Source organism: Solanum dulcamara, chromosome 6, assembly GCF_947179165.1.
Source record: "Solanum dulcamara chromosome 6, daSolDulc1.2, whole genome shotgun sequence".
In the NCBI taxonomy this organism is placed as follows: Eukaryota; Viridiplantae; Streptophyta; class Magnoliopsida; order Solanales; family Solanaceae; genus Solanum; species Solanum dulcamara.
This window is the reverse complement of record NC_077242.1, coordinates 61,196,974-61,213,482: the sequence shown is the minus strand read 5'-3', so window position 1 is coordinate 61,213,482 and position 16,509 is coordinate 61,196,974. Positions and strand designations below refer to the sequence as shown.

Below are 16,509 nucleotides of genomic sequence, written 5' to 3'. Positions count from 1 at the left end.
CTAAAGAGTTTATGGGATGAACTGGACTCTCTAAATACTAATTTAAAATGCAATTGTATGTGTCTTTGTCAAGAAAAGGAGAGATTGGAAAAGTCATTAGAGGATGAGAGGCTAATGCAATTCCTTATAGGGTTGAATGATATTTACTAACAAGCTAGGGGTAATATTCTAATACAGAACGCCTTGGCCTTTATAAGCCATGCTTATTCTATTCTCTTACAAGATGATAATCAAAAAGAGATTTACATGAATCCTCTCACAGTTAGGTAGATGAGAAATGACACTACGATTGGATAAAGTAGATGAGGGAGAGGGATGATCAACATGATTTGAGGAAGAACGTTTAGAAAGAATATGATTGGATATTGATCAGAATGATTAGAGGAAGAAGGACTGGATGGTCTAGATGTTGGTAGAGGAACAATGAGATAAGACAATGCAATGGAATTGGGGATGAGCATTACAGGATTAAAAAAAAATTAACTCACAAGGAATTATGCATCAAACACCATGTATTGTGACTCCTCAATAGAATGAAGTTATTGAAAGGAAACATAGGCATCTTCTTGAAACTGGAAGAGCCTTATTATTTCAATCAAAGTTACCTATTGAGTATTGGAGAGAATGTATTCTGACTGCAACTGATTTGATCAATAGACTTCCTTCAAAGGTGATTCACAACAAAACACCATATGAAGTCATCTTTGGAAACGTACCATTCTATCAGTCCCATAAAAGCTTTGATTGTCTATCTTATGCTTGCACTTTACATCAACATCAGAGCAAATTTGAACCAAGAGTAAAGACTTGCGTGTTTATTGGCTATACCATTGGTCAAAAGTGTTATAAGTTGATTGAGTTAGACGCTAAAAAAAATAATTTCAAGATATGTAAAATTTCATGAAAATATATTTTCTTCTGCAAACACTAAATCCAACAATTCATCAACTATTTCTCCCCCTTTTCTTCCACTGATTCATTCACTCATCATAGTTGCCTATGTTTGATCCATCCATTCCTCCACCAGCTTCTAGACCATCCAATCCTTCTTCCCCTGATCATTCTGATCACACATTTAATTTTATTCTTTCTAAACCTTCTTTCTCAAATTCGATTGATCAGCCCTCTTCCTCATCTACTTTATTCAATTCTATGATCACTCCTATTATTTTTGATCCACGTAATGTTATATCCAGAAAATCACAAAGACAAAAGAATGAAATTCAACCTAAGTATTTCTAGGATTATATGTGCATTAAAAAATTTCTTAGTGATGTGACTAATTTTCTTTTGTTGCACGACTTGAACCTCCTATTGTTTCTTTCACTAACCCTTATTTTTCTAATCAGGTCATTGTCAATTCTGTTTCTTCACTTATTGAGCCTACTACCTATGTTCAAGCTTCCATACATCCTAGTTTGGTAGAAGCCGTGAATAAGAAACTAGAAGCTCTCAAATCTAATCACATATGGGATGAAGTACTCGTACCTCATAATAAAAAGGCCTTACCATGTAAATGGGTATACAAGGTCAAGCAACTTTCTATTGGCAGTGTTAAATGACTAAAGGCAAGGTTAGTCATTAGGGGAGACATCCAACAAGAGGAAATTGATTACAATGAAACTTTTTCTCCAATTGTTAAGAAGACAACTCTGATGTCTCATTGCTATGGCAGTTTAAAGAGGTTGAAAAATTTCACAGTTTGATGTGAACAATGCCTTTCTACATGGGAATCTACAAGAAAAAATTTATAGGATATTCCCCCCTGATTTCATCCCTTCAGATCCTATTCTTGTTTGTAGATTAAGGAAATCTCTATATGAATTAATGCAAGTCTTTAGGTAAGGGCATGCTAGATTACAAGTGCTTTAAATTTTTAGGATTATATAACTTCTTTGAATGATTGTTCCCTATTTTTTAAGGTAACATGAGATTATACATTTATTGTTGCAATCTATGTGGATTATATTTCACTCATTCCTTATAATTAATGAGATATTTGACTAGTCCTTATTTTAAATCATAACTTATGAGTTTTGGTTTATTTTTTAAAAATAAAACTACACTAATTGGACACAAAATACAAACTAATTACCCTTCCATAGTCCACCCTTAATTAACAGGAAATTATACATGGTTTCCCCCAAATGTAGTGGTCTTGATTTTTTGTCATCCATAAGAGAAGTCTTACAAAATGGTCTTCCTTCCATTTTAAGTTGAGTCAAAGTATAATTATTGCCTTCTATACCTTAAATATTTTTTAAACAACTCATCATGCTCAATTGCCACTCAACTTTTGTTTTCTTTTTTCTCTTTCCTTATTTACCTTTTATTTATTATTTTTTCTCTTCTCTCTTGTTTCTTTTTCGTTTTCTTTTCTTTTTTTAGTGTATATATATATATATATATTAAACCATTAAGTTATATTTTTCCTCTACAGCAAAAGTTATTGTGTTCCCCATAAGATTGACTTAATGAAAATGGTGAAAATTGTTGTCCATGAGGCGCAACTTGTTACTTGTTATTTGAAAGTCTTTGAGCTAAGTCTTGCCTCTAAGGCAAGAACTATAGAGCATCTCATAAATCAAGACACGATGTGGTAGTATCATGTTTTTCCCATAGGGAGTAACTTGTTATTTTGAAGTTCTTGGTCTAAGTCTTGCCTCTAAGGCAAACGTTATTGTGTTCCCCATAAGTTAGACTTAATAAAAATGGTGAAAAATATTGCCTATGAGGCGCAATTTTTTCTTTGAAGTTCTTGGGCTAAGTCTTGTCTCTAAAGCAAAAGTTATAGAGCATCTAATAAATAAATACATAATGAGGTTGTGTCAAGTTTTACCCATGGGGCTTTAACTTGTTGCTTGAAAGCCTTTAGACTAACAAGTCTTACCTCTACGGCAATAGTTATAGAGTATCTCATAAATCAAAATACATATTATCAAGTCTTGCCCAATGGGCTTAACTTATTGTTTGGAAGTCGTTGGTCTAAGAGGCAAGGTGTAGAGCATATGATAAATCAAGACACAATGTAGTAGTGTCAAGTCTTTCCCATGGAACATAACTTGTGAAGTTCTTGGTCTAAGTTTTGTTTCTAAAGCAAGAGTTATAGATCATATCATATATATGATAGTATCATTCAGTATTTGTGCAATTTCCCCTAAATGTCTGGTTGTTCCTCAATGATATCATAATCAGTATGTAATATATTGTTATGGTATCAGTGAGAATTTAGAAGTGTCTCATTAAGGATTGAAGATTGACTTGATGAAACAATGGTTGTTCTTCAATTATATCATTTTAATATAATGATAATGTATGAATATACTGTGGCAGTATCATTAATATAGAAAAAAATTATGATACCATCATAGTATATATTTATATTATGATGGTATCATTCAGTATTTATACAATTTTTCCTAAATATCTGGTTGTTCCTCAATGATACCATAACAGTATGCCAATCAGGATTCTGATGCATATAGAAACAAATGGCCCAATGGGAGCAAGAATTTCCAGGAACATTTGGAACAGTCCATTTTGGAACAGAAGACCATATATTGTTATGGTATCATTGAGGATTTAGAAGTTCCACATTAAGGATTGATGATTGACTTTGTGAAATAGTGGTTGTTCCTCAATTATACTATTTCAATATCATGATAATATATAAATATACTGTAGTAAAATCAATCATCCTGGCCATCAGTTAGCTCATTGGTATTAGAGTTGTTCAATTGTGATTCTGGCTTTTACTTGACAAGTTTAGCACTACCAGATATTCCTTTTTATCAGGTGATTCAAAATCAGAGCTTTATTGAACTTGAGATTAATGTTTTTGTAACTTGACTTTGATGAGCTTTTCAGGTGGTTTGGTTCTTGTAGTATTTAAATTTCTACTCCAAATATGTGTTTTTGACATGTTCTAGTTGAGAAGAGAGAGTTTTATTACTGTGCTTGGCTTGAGTATTAGCTTCTCTGATGGGAGGATTCTTCTTTTGCAGATTATAATGCTAAACATCTTCTCTATTTTATCTCTCTATTTCTGCTTCAGAGTCTCTTTATGAACACAAGGGTTCTGCTTCTTGGTGGTAGGCTCAGTATGCTTTTGATTGACCCTATTGACATGCTTATCATTGAGCTCTTACAACTGTGGACTTGATTAGCATTCATATTCTTGAATCTTGACTGACACAACAGTAGCTTTCTGTTGTGTGAAGATTCTTGATTTGAATTTGGTTTGACGTGACTTCGACAACTAGATGTCAAATCAGTAAAGGCTCTTTGAGTTTTCCAGTAGATAAAGGCTCATGTTGTTTGGAATCTGCTGCTTCATCCTTGTTACACTCAAAATTCTGAGTTATTTACTTTACTGTTTAGAGTTAATCGTACAAGAACCTGGTTCCTTGGATGAGTTGTTGGTACTGTTTTCTTCAAAGATACTATTTCGTACTGCTTCATCCTTGCATGATTGTATTCAGTAGCGGAGCCATATAAACTTGAGGGGTGTCAACTGACACCCCTTCGTTGAAAAATTATATTGTTTAGTTAGGTAAAAATTATTTCTTTATATATATATATTACATATTGACACCTCTTGGCTTCTACGCGATTCTATTTATTAAAATTTTAACACTCCTTAGTCGAAATTCTGAATCCACCACTGATTGTAATCACTTTCATGAAATCTAAGTAGACATGCTAGGGATTGATAGACTGTTAAAACATTTATGAATTATTATGTTACTCATACAATCAAGATTTTCAAATAAGCATTTGAGGAACCTGTAAGAAAAGGAATATATTCAAGCAATTATGGAGACAATTAAAGAGTTTATTTTCCTTGGCTAATAGTGTTATTACAAGAAAAGTTACATGTTCTTGATTTGTTTCCCTTTCTTTCTAATAAAGCTTTATGTTGTTTTTTTTCAACATTCAATATCTTCATAGAAAAAATTCTCGAAAGCATCGACATGAGCATCTTGAAGAACAATTGCAACAGTCAAAGATCCATCCCCTTCATTCTCTGGGAGTATCACACAATCACCATCATACTCATGAATTCCTGGACTCATATGGATCTCTTTGCCCCATCCAAAATCCAACCCCAATACTGGCAAACCTATCCAACTTATCACTCCAAGTTTAGGATTCCCATAGAAAGGACCCTCCTTGTTTCTAAATGCATGAATATCTTGATATTTTGACAAATCCTCTTGTTTTTTCAAGAAATTAATTATTGAGTTTCCATAATCACTTGTCACCATTTTAATAGCTTTCCTAACCCTTTTAGCAGCACACTTCAATGGGCTCGAGATGATGTCACCGGAGGCCCCGGTTGCAATGACATCAACTATGGCATTGCCAAAGTAGGTATTAGGCAAAGGTGGATTCATTTTTTTCCGTATGTTAACACAAATGCATAAATTAGTAGGCTGCTCAAATTTATGACCTCTTGCCTTACATGCACATCTCCATATATGTGCAGTCACAACTTCATAACGTGTGTAACTACGCTCTTTACTATCCTCTAAATTTCTTCCTTGGTTTGCTTTTTCTCTTAACATTTCTACTTGAGTTTTAGTAAGTTTAAGCATAGACCCTTTCGTTTCTTTTTTCTTCTCGTTTTCAGTACTGGACTTGCCAATTAAAAGTGGTGGAGTATTAAACTGTAAATGCTCAAAAGTAGGAGATGCAATTCCAGGTTCCCCAGCTCGTAGAATTTTTCGATCATGAAAAAGAGCAGACATCAATGGCTCTCCACGAGCAAGCCTAGCCCATTCAGAGAAGAAATAAAGAGCACTTTGTCCATCAACAACAGCATGTGAGATTGCAAAACTGAGTGCAATGCCACCATACTGGAACTTAGTAAGCTGCACAAACAACAAAGGGAGTTCATCAATTGGGATAGTGTAATCTACACGGGGGAATAAGCTATTATAATCGGGTGATAGCAAGAAATCACTGAGATTATCTAGCTTGGCATCAATTTCAGCTTCCGTTAGAACAACTCCTGAGGCATTACAGTCTAGCTCAAGCCGGGACCCACTGATCCATCGCAAACGACCAGCCAATGGATAGAAGTGTACTAGTGCTTTGCTCAGTGAGGTCTTGAGGGTCTTGATGATTTCATCAGTAATAAAATCCTGGAAAAATTTATAGTAATAGATGGTTGGTACGTGAGTAACAGCAAATGTTTGATCAAATTCTGATAAGGACACAGTGCCACTCCATGTTGGCTCTGCTGGCTTCACTACCCAATGATTTTTCAAGCTAACATTCATTCTTTCCTAATTTTTGGTTGATCTTTTCTATTTTTCTTGGTGTTATCTTTTGACAAAGTAGGTAAAACTATTTAAAGACCTTATCAAAGAGCTCGAGTTTCATGACCTAATTTTAAGGTAACCACAAAGAAAATGTGTTATTTGTGACTTGTTTCCTCCTTGAAAGACGTTTGTTAGTTAAAGGTAAATATCTCATGAACTTAGTTTCATACACATCTAAGATTACAACAATTAAACTACATATCCCACCCCATCAATAAGAAAAACAAAAAGAAAAAAAAAAAAAAAAAAGAAGGAAACTTTTAGAAAAACCCAATTAACAAGGAAATTAAAACTTCTCTTTCTCATCTTTATTCTTGAGCAGTTCTTCCTAAGCTTGTGTAGAAATTTAGAGACTTGGTGATGAGTAAATGAAAGCTTTTAAGTTTTCAAACCAGCAATCAAAAAGACTGTGTGTGTCCATGATCCAGGAAAGCAAACCGGACCTCCATTCTTTTACACAAATGTCCATCTAACCTGTCCTGAGACAAATTATTTAGTCCTCATAGGCAACAAACAAAGAGATGTAATAGCCGTGCGTCTAAGATTTGAATACAAATATATAATCAAGTAAACAAGGGGAGCAAGAAAGAGAGAAGTTAAATACATCAAACAAACTTCCTAAATAACATAAACAATTGTTACATTCCTGTGGTTAGCAATAAAGAGTGAATTTTCAAAGAACCAAGTCAATAAAGAGTGAATTTTCAAAGAACCAAGTCAAAAGATATTTTGAATCTGAAATCAACAAGCTGTATAGGAAGAATGTAATTTTACTTCTTCGAAAATTATTGCAGAACATGAACTTTCTCTATGGTACAAACTTTGTGCGTGGCCTGCCATACTCATCATCATGCAAATGCTGCGAACATAAACATCAGGTTATTACTCACAGAGTTGAAATAAAAATCTTATATATCATCATCATATGATTATTAAAAGTGGGAAGCTCCAAAATGCAAAATTAAATTACCATTTTATCTCTACACTAAATTAAAATAGTATAAACATCTAATTAATTAAATAGTAAATAATAAATTTTAATTACTTAATTATGTTTTGTATAAAACGTGGGTCGTATGTAATGGCTAATAGATTATTATGGGACTTGAATGGTCACCAATCAATTAAAAAATAGACAGTAAAAAGAATTAAATTGTGAGCATTAAAAAAGAAAACTTGAAATATATGCCCTCACCCTTATTGGATTCAATGAATTAACGTGCATAAAATCAATATTTTTCATTCAATGTTAACTTCTTTTGGCTTCCCACATTACTTTTTCATTCATTTCAACCTTTTCATTATCTTTCTTTCACTTATAAAAATAGATAGATTTCGCCAAAAATCATTCTCAATTGGAAAAATACTTCTCCTTCATTAAAAAAATATATTCTTTTCATTTGGTATACCTACTTACTATCTACAACACACACAACCAATTTGTAGACTTTGTTGTTGGGTTTCCTCTATGTTTATAGTTATTCCTTTTCTAAGTATATTTTTCATAATTATTATCATAAAACTAGATTTGATTATATGAATTTTATCTTCTTTTTTAAAAAAAGAAAAAAAAATCAATTGGCAAACTGTGTTGTTGGATAGGTTTGAACTAGAACCATGGTGTTGAAAACAAGTCCTTACACCAGTGAGCCATCTAGTCACTTTATATGAATTTTATCTATGATGTTGTACTTACTGATTTTTAGTAGAAAATAATGTTACCTTTGTTATTTCTATATTGTTGTAAATGTAAAGTTCAATTCTCGCAAGCAATCACAAAAAAACATTTCTACTGTAGCAAATACGCTCTCAAAAATATAGCCTTTACAAAGAGCAACAACTCTGTCGGAATGGCATCATCACAGCCGACAAAACTTTTCAATCCACCGGATCAGTCCAGAGAACTATACAATCTTCGACTAAGCAAAACTCTTCAAGAATCGTCTCAATCGGACATCCGAAGCCCCGGGAATATTGAAAAACCAGACGCGATCACTGAACGAGAAATCGATTCTAGCTCTAATTCTGTGAATTGTTTTGATAAACCACCAATTGAAAATGTTAGAACAACATCTCAGCTACAACATATCCGAAATTCAACACTTTTCTTCCAAGCAAGTGGACAAAATGGACTTTGTCAATGCACAAAAGTTAGGGTTCTCAGTTGCTCTTAATCCCCCGCAGGAAAATGCCAAGAATGATGCCCCTATTCAGTCCCAAAACCTGCAGTTACTAGGACATGGTGCTGCTGTCTTTGTAAAAGAAAATTTACAGGTCTTGGGTGCTATTTCACTCTCTAACTTGAAAGAAAAAAAGGTGCAAGCCCCAGCCCCTAATCCCATACCATTCCAGCACCACAGACATGGTGAGAGTCACATTAAAAATGCTGGAAAATACCAACACCATGCATATAACTTCAGCACATTCTCAAGTGATCCAACCCCTAGTCCTAGTCCCAATCAAGTGCAAGGACCTACACCTGTAGTTGGCCATATCTCCACTCAGGAAATAGGCAGTTCCTCAGGCCATTCTTAGCCTCATAATCAGCAGATCTTGAGCCAGATTGTAGCTTCAGATTTACAAGAAATATGACATGATTTGGGAGTTTTTGAAGCTGTCCTCTCCAATGAAACTAGGCAGGCTGTAGGTGCTAATTCTGTTGTTCTTTTGAAGGAGAATATGCAGCAAAATATGGCCAGTTAGGTTTTAGAAGGTGGTACAGCTCCTAGGTTGAAAGAACAAAATGTTCAGCCTATGGCACCTACACTTACAACTTTTCAACACCAAAAACAAAGGGTTGGTCACATTGAGAGGGCTGAAAATGACCCAATTAATGGCTACAGTTTCAGCACAACCTCAAGTGACCATGTGCCTAGTCCTTGTTCCCACCAAGTGCAAGTTTCTATCACCAAACAACAAGATATTTCCAACACTAATGATATAGAATTCTCAGCTAGTCCTAGTAACTTTAAAAATCTAAGGAGAAAGAGAGCTAGAAAGAAGAAATTAGAAAAGCAAATAGAAGTTTCAACCTCTACCACTACAAACACTGCTGCTGATAGAGTTGAAAACGATACCATTGGTAAGGTGGTTTCAAACTTTTGCTCTAAGTATGTCCTCCTAGATCAGACCACCCCAATTAGAAGCCCAGATTTTGGTGGTGAAGATCCTCTTAACCTTACCCCTTTGAATATTCAAGCAGCTCCTCTTATGCAACCTGAAAATGCCATCAACATCCTATGCACTTTTAAGGAGGCTCAGATCTCAACTCCTGATAGTGATGATGAATATGGTGTTATACACTCGGAGGATGAATACGACAAAGACTTTCAAAGTGAGGTTGGGTTAGAGGATGAAGAAGAGACTATTGAACAGTCCAATAGTACAGTTGCACCTTCTAGGATCACGACTAAAATCACGAACGATGAAATGAACCAACTAGCTAGTAAGCAAGGGTTATCACCTAGAGGGGTTCACCACAATCCTAAAATTACTACTATTCATGCTCCTAGTAATAGACCAAACACTAGGCTCTGCAACCTTAGATCCCATTAATGATTAGCATAATTATATGGAATGCTAGGGGAATCAATACCAAAGGCATCATAAATAGACTTAAGTCGCTCAAACATATCCACCAAACGTCCATAATCTCCATCCTAGAACCTTTCTCTAACAATGTTCATCTCCAAAGTTTTGGAATCAACCTTGGTATGGATAGGTCCGTGTGCAATCCTAATGGTAAAATTTGGATCTTCTGGACACAGAATGTTGATTGTAAAGTTATCGATGTTGACGACCAACAGATAACTTGCGAGATGAAACATGTAGAGCATCAAAGTGCATTTCTCATGACATTTATTTATGGAAAATGCAAAGATACTCTTAGAAGACCGCTTTGGGATAGACTTATGCATCACGCTTCCACTAACCTTCCATGGTGCACAGTTGGGGACTTCAATGTCATCACCTCCACGAATGAGAAACTAGGTGGAATCCCTTACAACATAAACAAAAACTTTGAATTCATTAGCGTTATTGAAGCATGTGGCCTAACAGATTTGGGGTATCATGGCTCAGACTACACTTGGTGTAATCAACGAAATATGCATAAAAGAATATGGAAGCGACTCGATAGAGCTATGGTGTCTGATAACTGGTTAGCCTCTATGCCTCACACTTCAGTCACCCATCTCCCCTCTACTGGTTCTGACCATAACCCTCTACTTATAGAAATGAATGAAAGACAGGATTCCACCGTTAAATATTTTAAATTCTTGAACTGTTGGGTGGATAACCCTACTTTTGTCGAAACTGTAGAGTCCTGTTGGGACAGACCCATGACAGGGAACCCAATGTGGTCCTTTCACCAAAAAATGAAAAGGCTCTCCTCCACACTTAGCAAATGGTCGCGAGTAGAATTCGGCGACATTTTTGCCAAGGTTAGGGAATATGAAGAACTGGTGAAAATCGCTGAAGAAAATCTGATAGTATCCAATAATGAAGAGAATAGGATGCAATTGCATGCTCTCAACGCCGAATACATTAGATTTCTTAAAATTGAAGAAAACATTCTCAAACAAAAAACTCAGCTACATTGGTTCAAGGATGGAGATGCTAACACCAAGTATTTACATGCTTTAATCCGTGGTAGGAGAAGGCGACTTTTCATTCACAAGGTTACTAACGAAGAAGGGGATTGGATTCAGGGCAACGAGCACATTGCTAGAGCAGCTTGCGATCATTTTCAGAAAATATTCATAGGTGATCAATCTTCGATTCGGGAGAACATCTTGAATTACATTCCTAGAATAATCACAGATGCTCAGAATAAAATCCTTCAAGTCACGCCTACCATTGAAGAATTGAAACATGTGGTCTTCTCCATGAATCCTAATTCTGCAGCTGGTCCAGATGGTATGAATGGAAAATTCTTCCAAACTTGCTGGGAGATTATTTCGGAGGACCTACTAGCAGTGATTACTTCTTTCTTCGGAGGGTATGCTATGCCTAAATTCTTTTCTCATGCTTGTTTGGTCTTGCTCCCTAAGGTAGATCACCCCAACACACTCTCTCACTATAGACCCATTAGTCTCAGTAACTTCACCAATAAGATCATATCAAAACTCATTAGCCTCAGGCTTGCACCGATTCTCCCCGTTCTTATTTCTCCCAATCAATTTGGATTTGTAAAAGGAAGAAGCATCTCCAAAAATATCATGCTAGCACAGGAGATTATCCACGATATCCAAAAGCCCGTTATTGGTGACAACATGGTTATCAAGTTAGACATGGCCAAAGCATATGATAGAGTCTCCTGGTCTTATACTTGTCTGGTACTGAGAAGGATGGGCTTCGGTGAGACCTTTATTGATATGATTTGGCGAATCATGTCTAACAAATGGTACTCTGTTATTATTAATGGATCTAGACATGGTTTTTTCCATTCCACCAGAGGGCTCAAACAGGGTGATCCTTTTGCTCCCGCTTTATTCATTTTGGGAGCGGAGGTGCTTTCCAGAATGCTGAATAGTCTTCATAATTACCACTTCTACCATGGTTTTTATATGAAGAAAAGAGGCCCACAAATTAACCATTTGAGTTTTGCGGATGACGTTATCATCTTTTCCTCCAGAAAGAGGGAAATTCTTCAAATTATCATGAAGACCTTGACTCTGTATGAAAAGACATCGGGGCAGCTTATAAACAAAAGTAAGAGTCATTTCATGATGCATCCCAATGCACTCCAAGACAATATGGAAACGGTGAAACAGGTTATGGGTTTCACTCAGAAGCATAGTCCCATCACCTACTTAGGATGTCCTCTGTACATTGGCAGGCAAAGAGTCATGTACTACACGAACATGGTCTCTAAGGTTGTCAACAAAATTAGAGGGTGGCACTCCAAAATCCTCAACTACGGCGGTAGAGCTACACTCGTGAAATACGTACTTCAGTCGCTCCCCATTCACCTTCTTTTGGCCATTACTCCCCCTGTACTACTCTCAAACAGATTGACAGAATCACTGCTGATTTTTTCTGGGGGTGGAAGGATAACAAGAAAAAATACCATTGGGCTTCATGGAAAAAACTTTGTTATCCATATGACGAAGGAGGTATTGGGTTGAGGAGAACTATAGATGTGTGTAAATCTCTCCAGTTCAAGCAATGGTGGATCTTTAGAGCTAAACCAACGTTGTGGGGTGAGTTCCTTAGAGCCAAATACTGTCAGAGAGCCAACCCCATCAGAAAAAAATTCCATTCTGGCCAGTCGCTTGTATGGAAACACATGATGCACAACAAACACATTGCTGAACCTCACATTCAATGGAGGCTTCACTTGGGTTCGTGTTATTTTTGGTGGGATGATTGGCTAGGTATCGGCCCCTTAACCAACTATAGGCAGGAATTGGGAAATGCAAGCAATGCGAGGGTGGCTGATTTTCTTATAAATGGGCAATGGAACATCGATATGCTAAATCAGTTGGCACCAGCGCAACTCGTCCCTCTCATTACTTCTTCCACAATTCAGATGCAAGGAAACACACCCGATCAGGCCATTTGGAAGCCTAATACCAATGGGAACTTCAGTTGTTCCTCGGCATGGCAGGTTGTCAGGGAACATCGGACCAAGACATTTTCCGACTATTACACTTGGCACAAAAACATCCCCTTTAAATGCTTTTTTTGTTGTGGAGGGCTTTTAGAGGCAAGCTGCCAACGGAGGAAAAGTTAACTGCATTCGGCTATGATTCCACTCCATGTTATTGCTGCCACATTCCAGGTCCGGATACCATAGAGCACATTTTCAGCACTGGCCAATTCGCTAGGAATATTTGGTGCTACTTCTCAGATTCCCTAGGCATAAGGCATGAAGCCACACCCCTCAAACCTCTTGTTATGAGTTGGTGGCTTCGCAAGTACCGCACAGAAGCTCACAAACTTATCCTCCACTCTACCCCAATATTTATATGTTGGAATTTATGGAAGAATAGGTGCGCGAGCAAATACGGGGGAAGAGTTCTAGTTTGGCGAGAGTGAAATTTGCAATTTTCAAGGACATCTCAAATCTCCTTAGAGTCGCGTACCCCTATATCCATTGGCCCTCAAACTGGATCCACACCATCTCCTGTATAGATAAGTGTACTCATGAGATGAAGATCACCCAAGTCTCGTGGATTAAGACACAACTAGGTTTCATCAAGCTGAACACTGACGGCAGTCGTTGGGTAATCCGGGGCCAACTGGGGGGTGGAATCTTAAGAGATCACATGGGTAAATTCATCTTTGCCTACGCCATACCGTTAGGGGAGGGAACTAACAATCAAGCCAAACTAGAGGCGGCAGTTTATGGGCTTAAATGGTGCATTCAAAAGGGCTTTCAACACGTTATCCTAGAAGTTGACTCGGAGTTGCTCACTAAATGGATCAATCATCAAACGAAACCTCCGTGGAGCCTTCACCAGGTAACTCATGACCTTGTTGTTATTTCTAAATTATTTGCTTTCTTTTCTTGCAGGCATGTTTACAGGGAGGCAAACTTCACTACGGATGCTCTCTCCAAGCACAATCACATTCTTACCACTACACCACCCTCCAGCAGCTACCTCTTAGTACTCGAGGATACTACATGCTAGATAGAGTCGGCCTGCCCAGCTTCAGACGGAGGAAGACCAAACGGATTAAAAAGCCTCCATGATCTACTATTTCATTTTGCACCCTTGGATTGAGCATCCAATTACAGTGTTCTCCCCTATTTATGCTTTCCTAGTTTCTTTGTGTCGAGAGGAGTCCTCTCCTTTAGGTGCATAGTTTTTAGGTTTTCTTTTCGTGTGCATGTATCAGGAATGAGTTGGTTGACCTTAGTAGGATGGCCGGCTTATGAACCACCATAGGATTGGAGGTTAGGTCTATGCCCCCTCCTTGTATTTTTTTCTGTTTTATATATAATACAGCTTGAGGGTGAGCGGCTTAACCCCTGGCCGCGCACGAGAGGTGGGAGCCTCGTGTAGGGTCTATTCTCGGGAAAAAAAAATTGTTGTAACTAAAAAAGTTTAATTTCAATATTAAGCTAATTACCAATCCGATTATGAACCTTAATTCCAATATTAAGCTAATTACCAATTCGATTATAAACCTTACTTCTTCTACTGTTTAGTTTTAGTAGCAATAAGTTATGAATTAGTGGAATTTCAATATATAAATATTATGTGATGGAATCACGTTCTGAATGTTACCTCTTATTTCTCTCCTATTACTAGCAGTTTCTTCTTTGCTTTGGATTGTTTATAACAAGTTAAGTCAATGGTGATACATATTTCTTATTTCAATTATGATTTATCTTCTGAAGTTGAATGTAAAATTTTAAGAAATTAAAATTCAGCCTTCTTACTAAGTCCGCTAATAAATTTTAATATGTGCAAGTTAAATCTAGCTAATATTAATGAATTTTAGTTTCAATTCTTTCCCAATTTTATCTGTTTCTCTATAGTAAAATCACTAATAAGAACAAATCATAAGAATGAATTTCAGTTCCAATTCTTTCACAATTTTCTCTCTTTCTTTATAGTAAAATACTAATAAGAACAAATCATAAATTAAATTGGTTGTCATTTTTCTGACTCTGAGCATAGCGAGAGCTTAGTGCACCAGACTGCCCCTTTTTTAAAAATATTTAAAAATAAAATTTGGCTTAGAAATATATTAAATGTTCAAGCAAGGAAGGATGAAAATATTGCTCCCATCTTTCACTAATTGATAAGATAATTAGAGTTTAATTTATCTCAACTTCAATGATATATTTTTCTGTACGTTCATCACAAAATATTTCTAGATCCCAATACCAGATAGCTGTCAAAAAGTAGAAAAAGATGACCCAAATTATCATAAACAAAAACTAAATTTTCATACAATTTATAATATTATAATTACATAGAGAAATTGGTTTCGTAGAAGAGGGGAAAAACTAAGTACCAAAGTTGACTTTCAAGAATTACATAATAAGGTTAGATTTATATATCTTGAAATACACGTGCAACGCACGTAATCAAGAACTAGTATATATAAAAAAGGATCTTATAATCGCCTACGTGGAACGCTTAGAATTGAGTATTTAAATTTATCTCGTTTTAAAAGAAATTTTGCTTTAAATGAGGAGATACAAAGAACATAAAAAAGGTATCAAATCGCATCCGTTTCCTTAACTTCCTTAGATTCCTTGCCTCCCTTGTCTTCTCTATCCCCATAATCTCTCTGAATTCTTGCACAACTTTTCTAAGTTGGAATAACCTCTGAAGAAATTATCGTTAATAAACTCCTCTCGGACAATTCTAATGGCCGATCAGACGAAATTATTTTCTATGTATACACCCATCGGAATATACTTACCCAACCTAGAAACATCTTCACCAGCAAAGGTAAGACTTGTTGTCCACAATTCTTATGTATTGCACTTGGAAGATTCTGAATTAATACATGTAAATTCAATTCCGACAATTCTCATCGGCAACACACAACCAGTTACTCTATTTTCCCCAATCGTCATTTACTTCTTTAGGGCCTGATCTGCTTATGACTCTGAAAGATTTCGGTGAATTTATAACCCAGAATAGACTTACTAAGGATCGTATTCACAATCGGCAAATGTATGCGCATCCTAATTTTCCAACCATTTGTTTTCGACGTCCTACCTCTGCTATGTAGTAATTAATTAATTCACACATTAGTGCATATATGCAAATTAAGAAACCATTTGAATTTAAATCAAAACACTGTAGAGTAGCATTGTCGTTATTATGTTGTGTCAGTATATATGAATTTACTTACTTCAAAAAAAAATTGACTGTGTATAGAATCAAAATACACTAGATGCGATAACACTAGTTACCTCAAATACCAATAAATTGGTCCTAAGAGAAAATTTTGTGCAGCCATCGACAAACTGTCTATTGCATTCTCTGGTCCACAAGGGTAACACTGTCCGAACATAGCAGGAGATTCTTCATTCCTACTCAATTACATACAGGTCAGATTTGTGATGGTTTCTTTTCCTTCTTCCTGCAGTATAACTCTCGATCATGTAATTTGTTCTCGTAGGTTTACCCGTGTAGCATATCAGGTTAATAATCTTTTTTGAAGTTCCTTGTTTCCAAAAAAAATTCAAACAAACTATGGTCGTCTATAT

At 36.1% G+C, this 16,509-nt stretch overlaps 1 protein-coding gene across 1 annotated transcript; it reads right to left on the bottom strand.

Moving 5' to 3' along the window:
- Positions 1–4,813: 4,813 nt before the first annotated feature.
- LOC129892544 (spermidine hydroxycinnamoyl transferase-like) lies at positions 4,814–6,307 on the bottom strand. Its single transcript, XM_055968127.1, has one exon. It carries the CDS (start codon positions 6,282–6,284, stop codon positions 4,929–4,931), a length of 1,356 nt encoding a protein of 451 aa, XP_055824102.1. The 5' UTR covers positions 6,285–6,307; the 3' UTR covers positions 4,814–4,928.
- Positions 6,308–16,509: the final 10,202 nt, after the last annotated feature.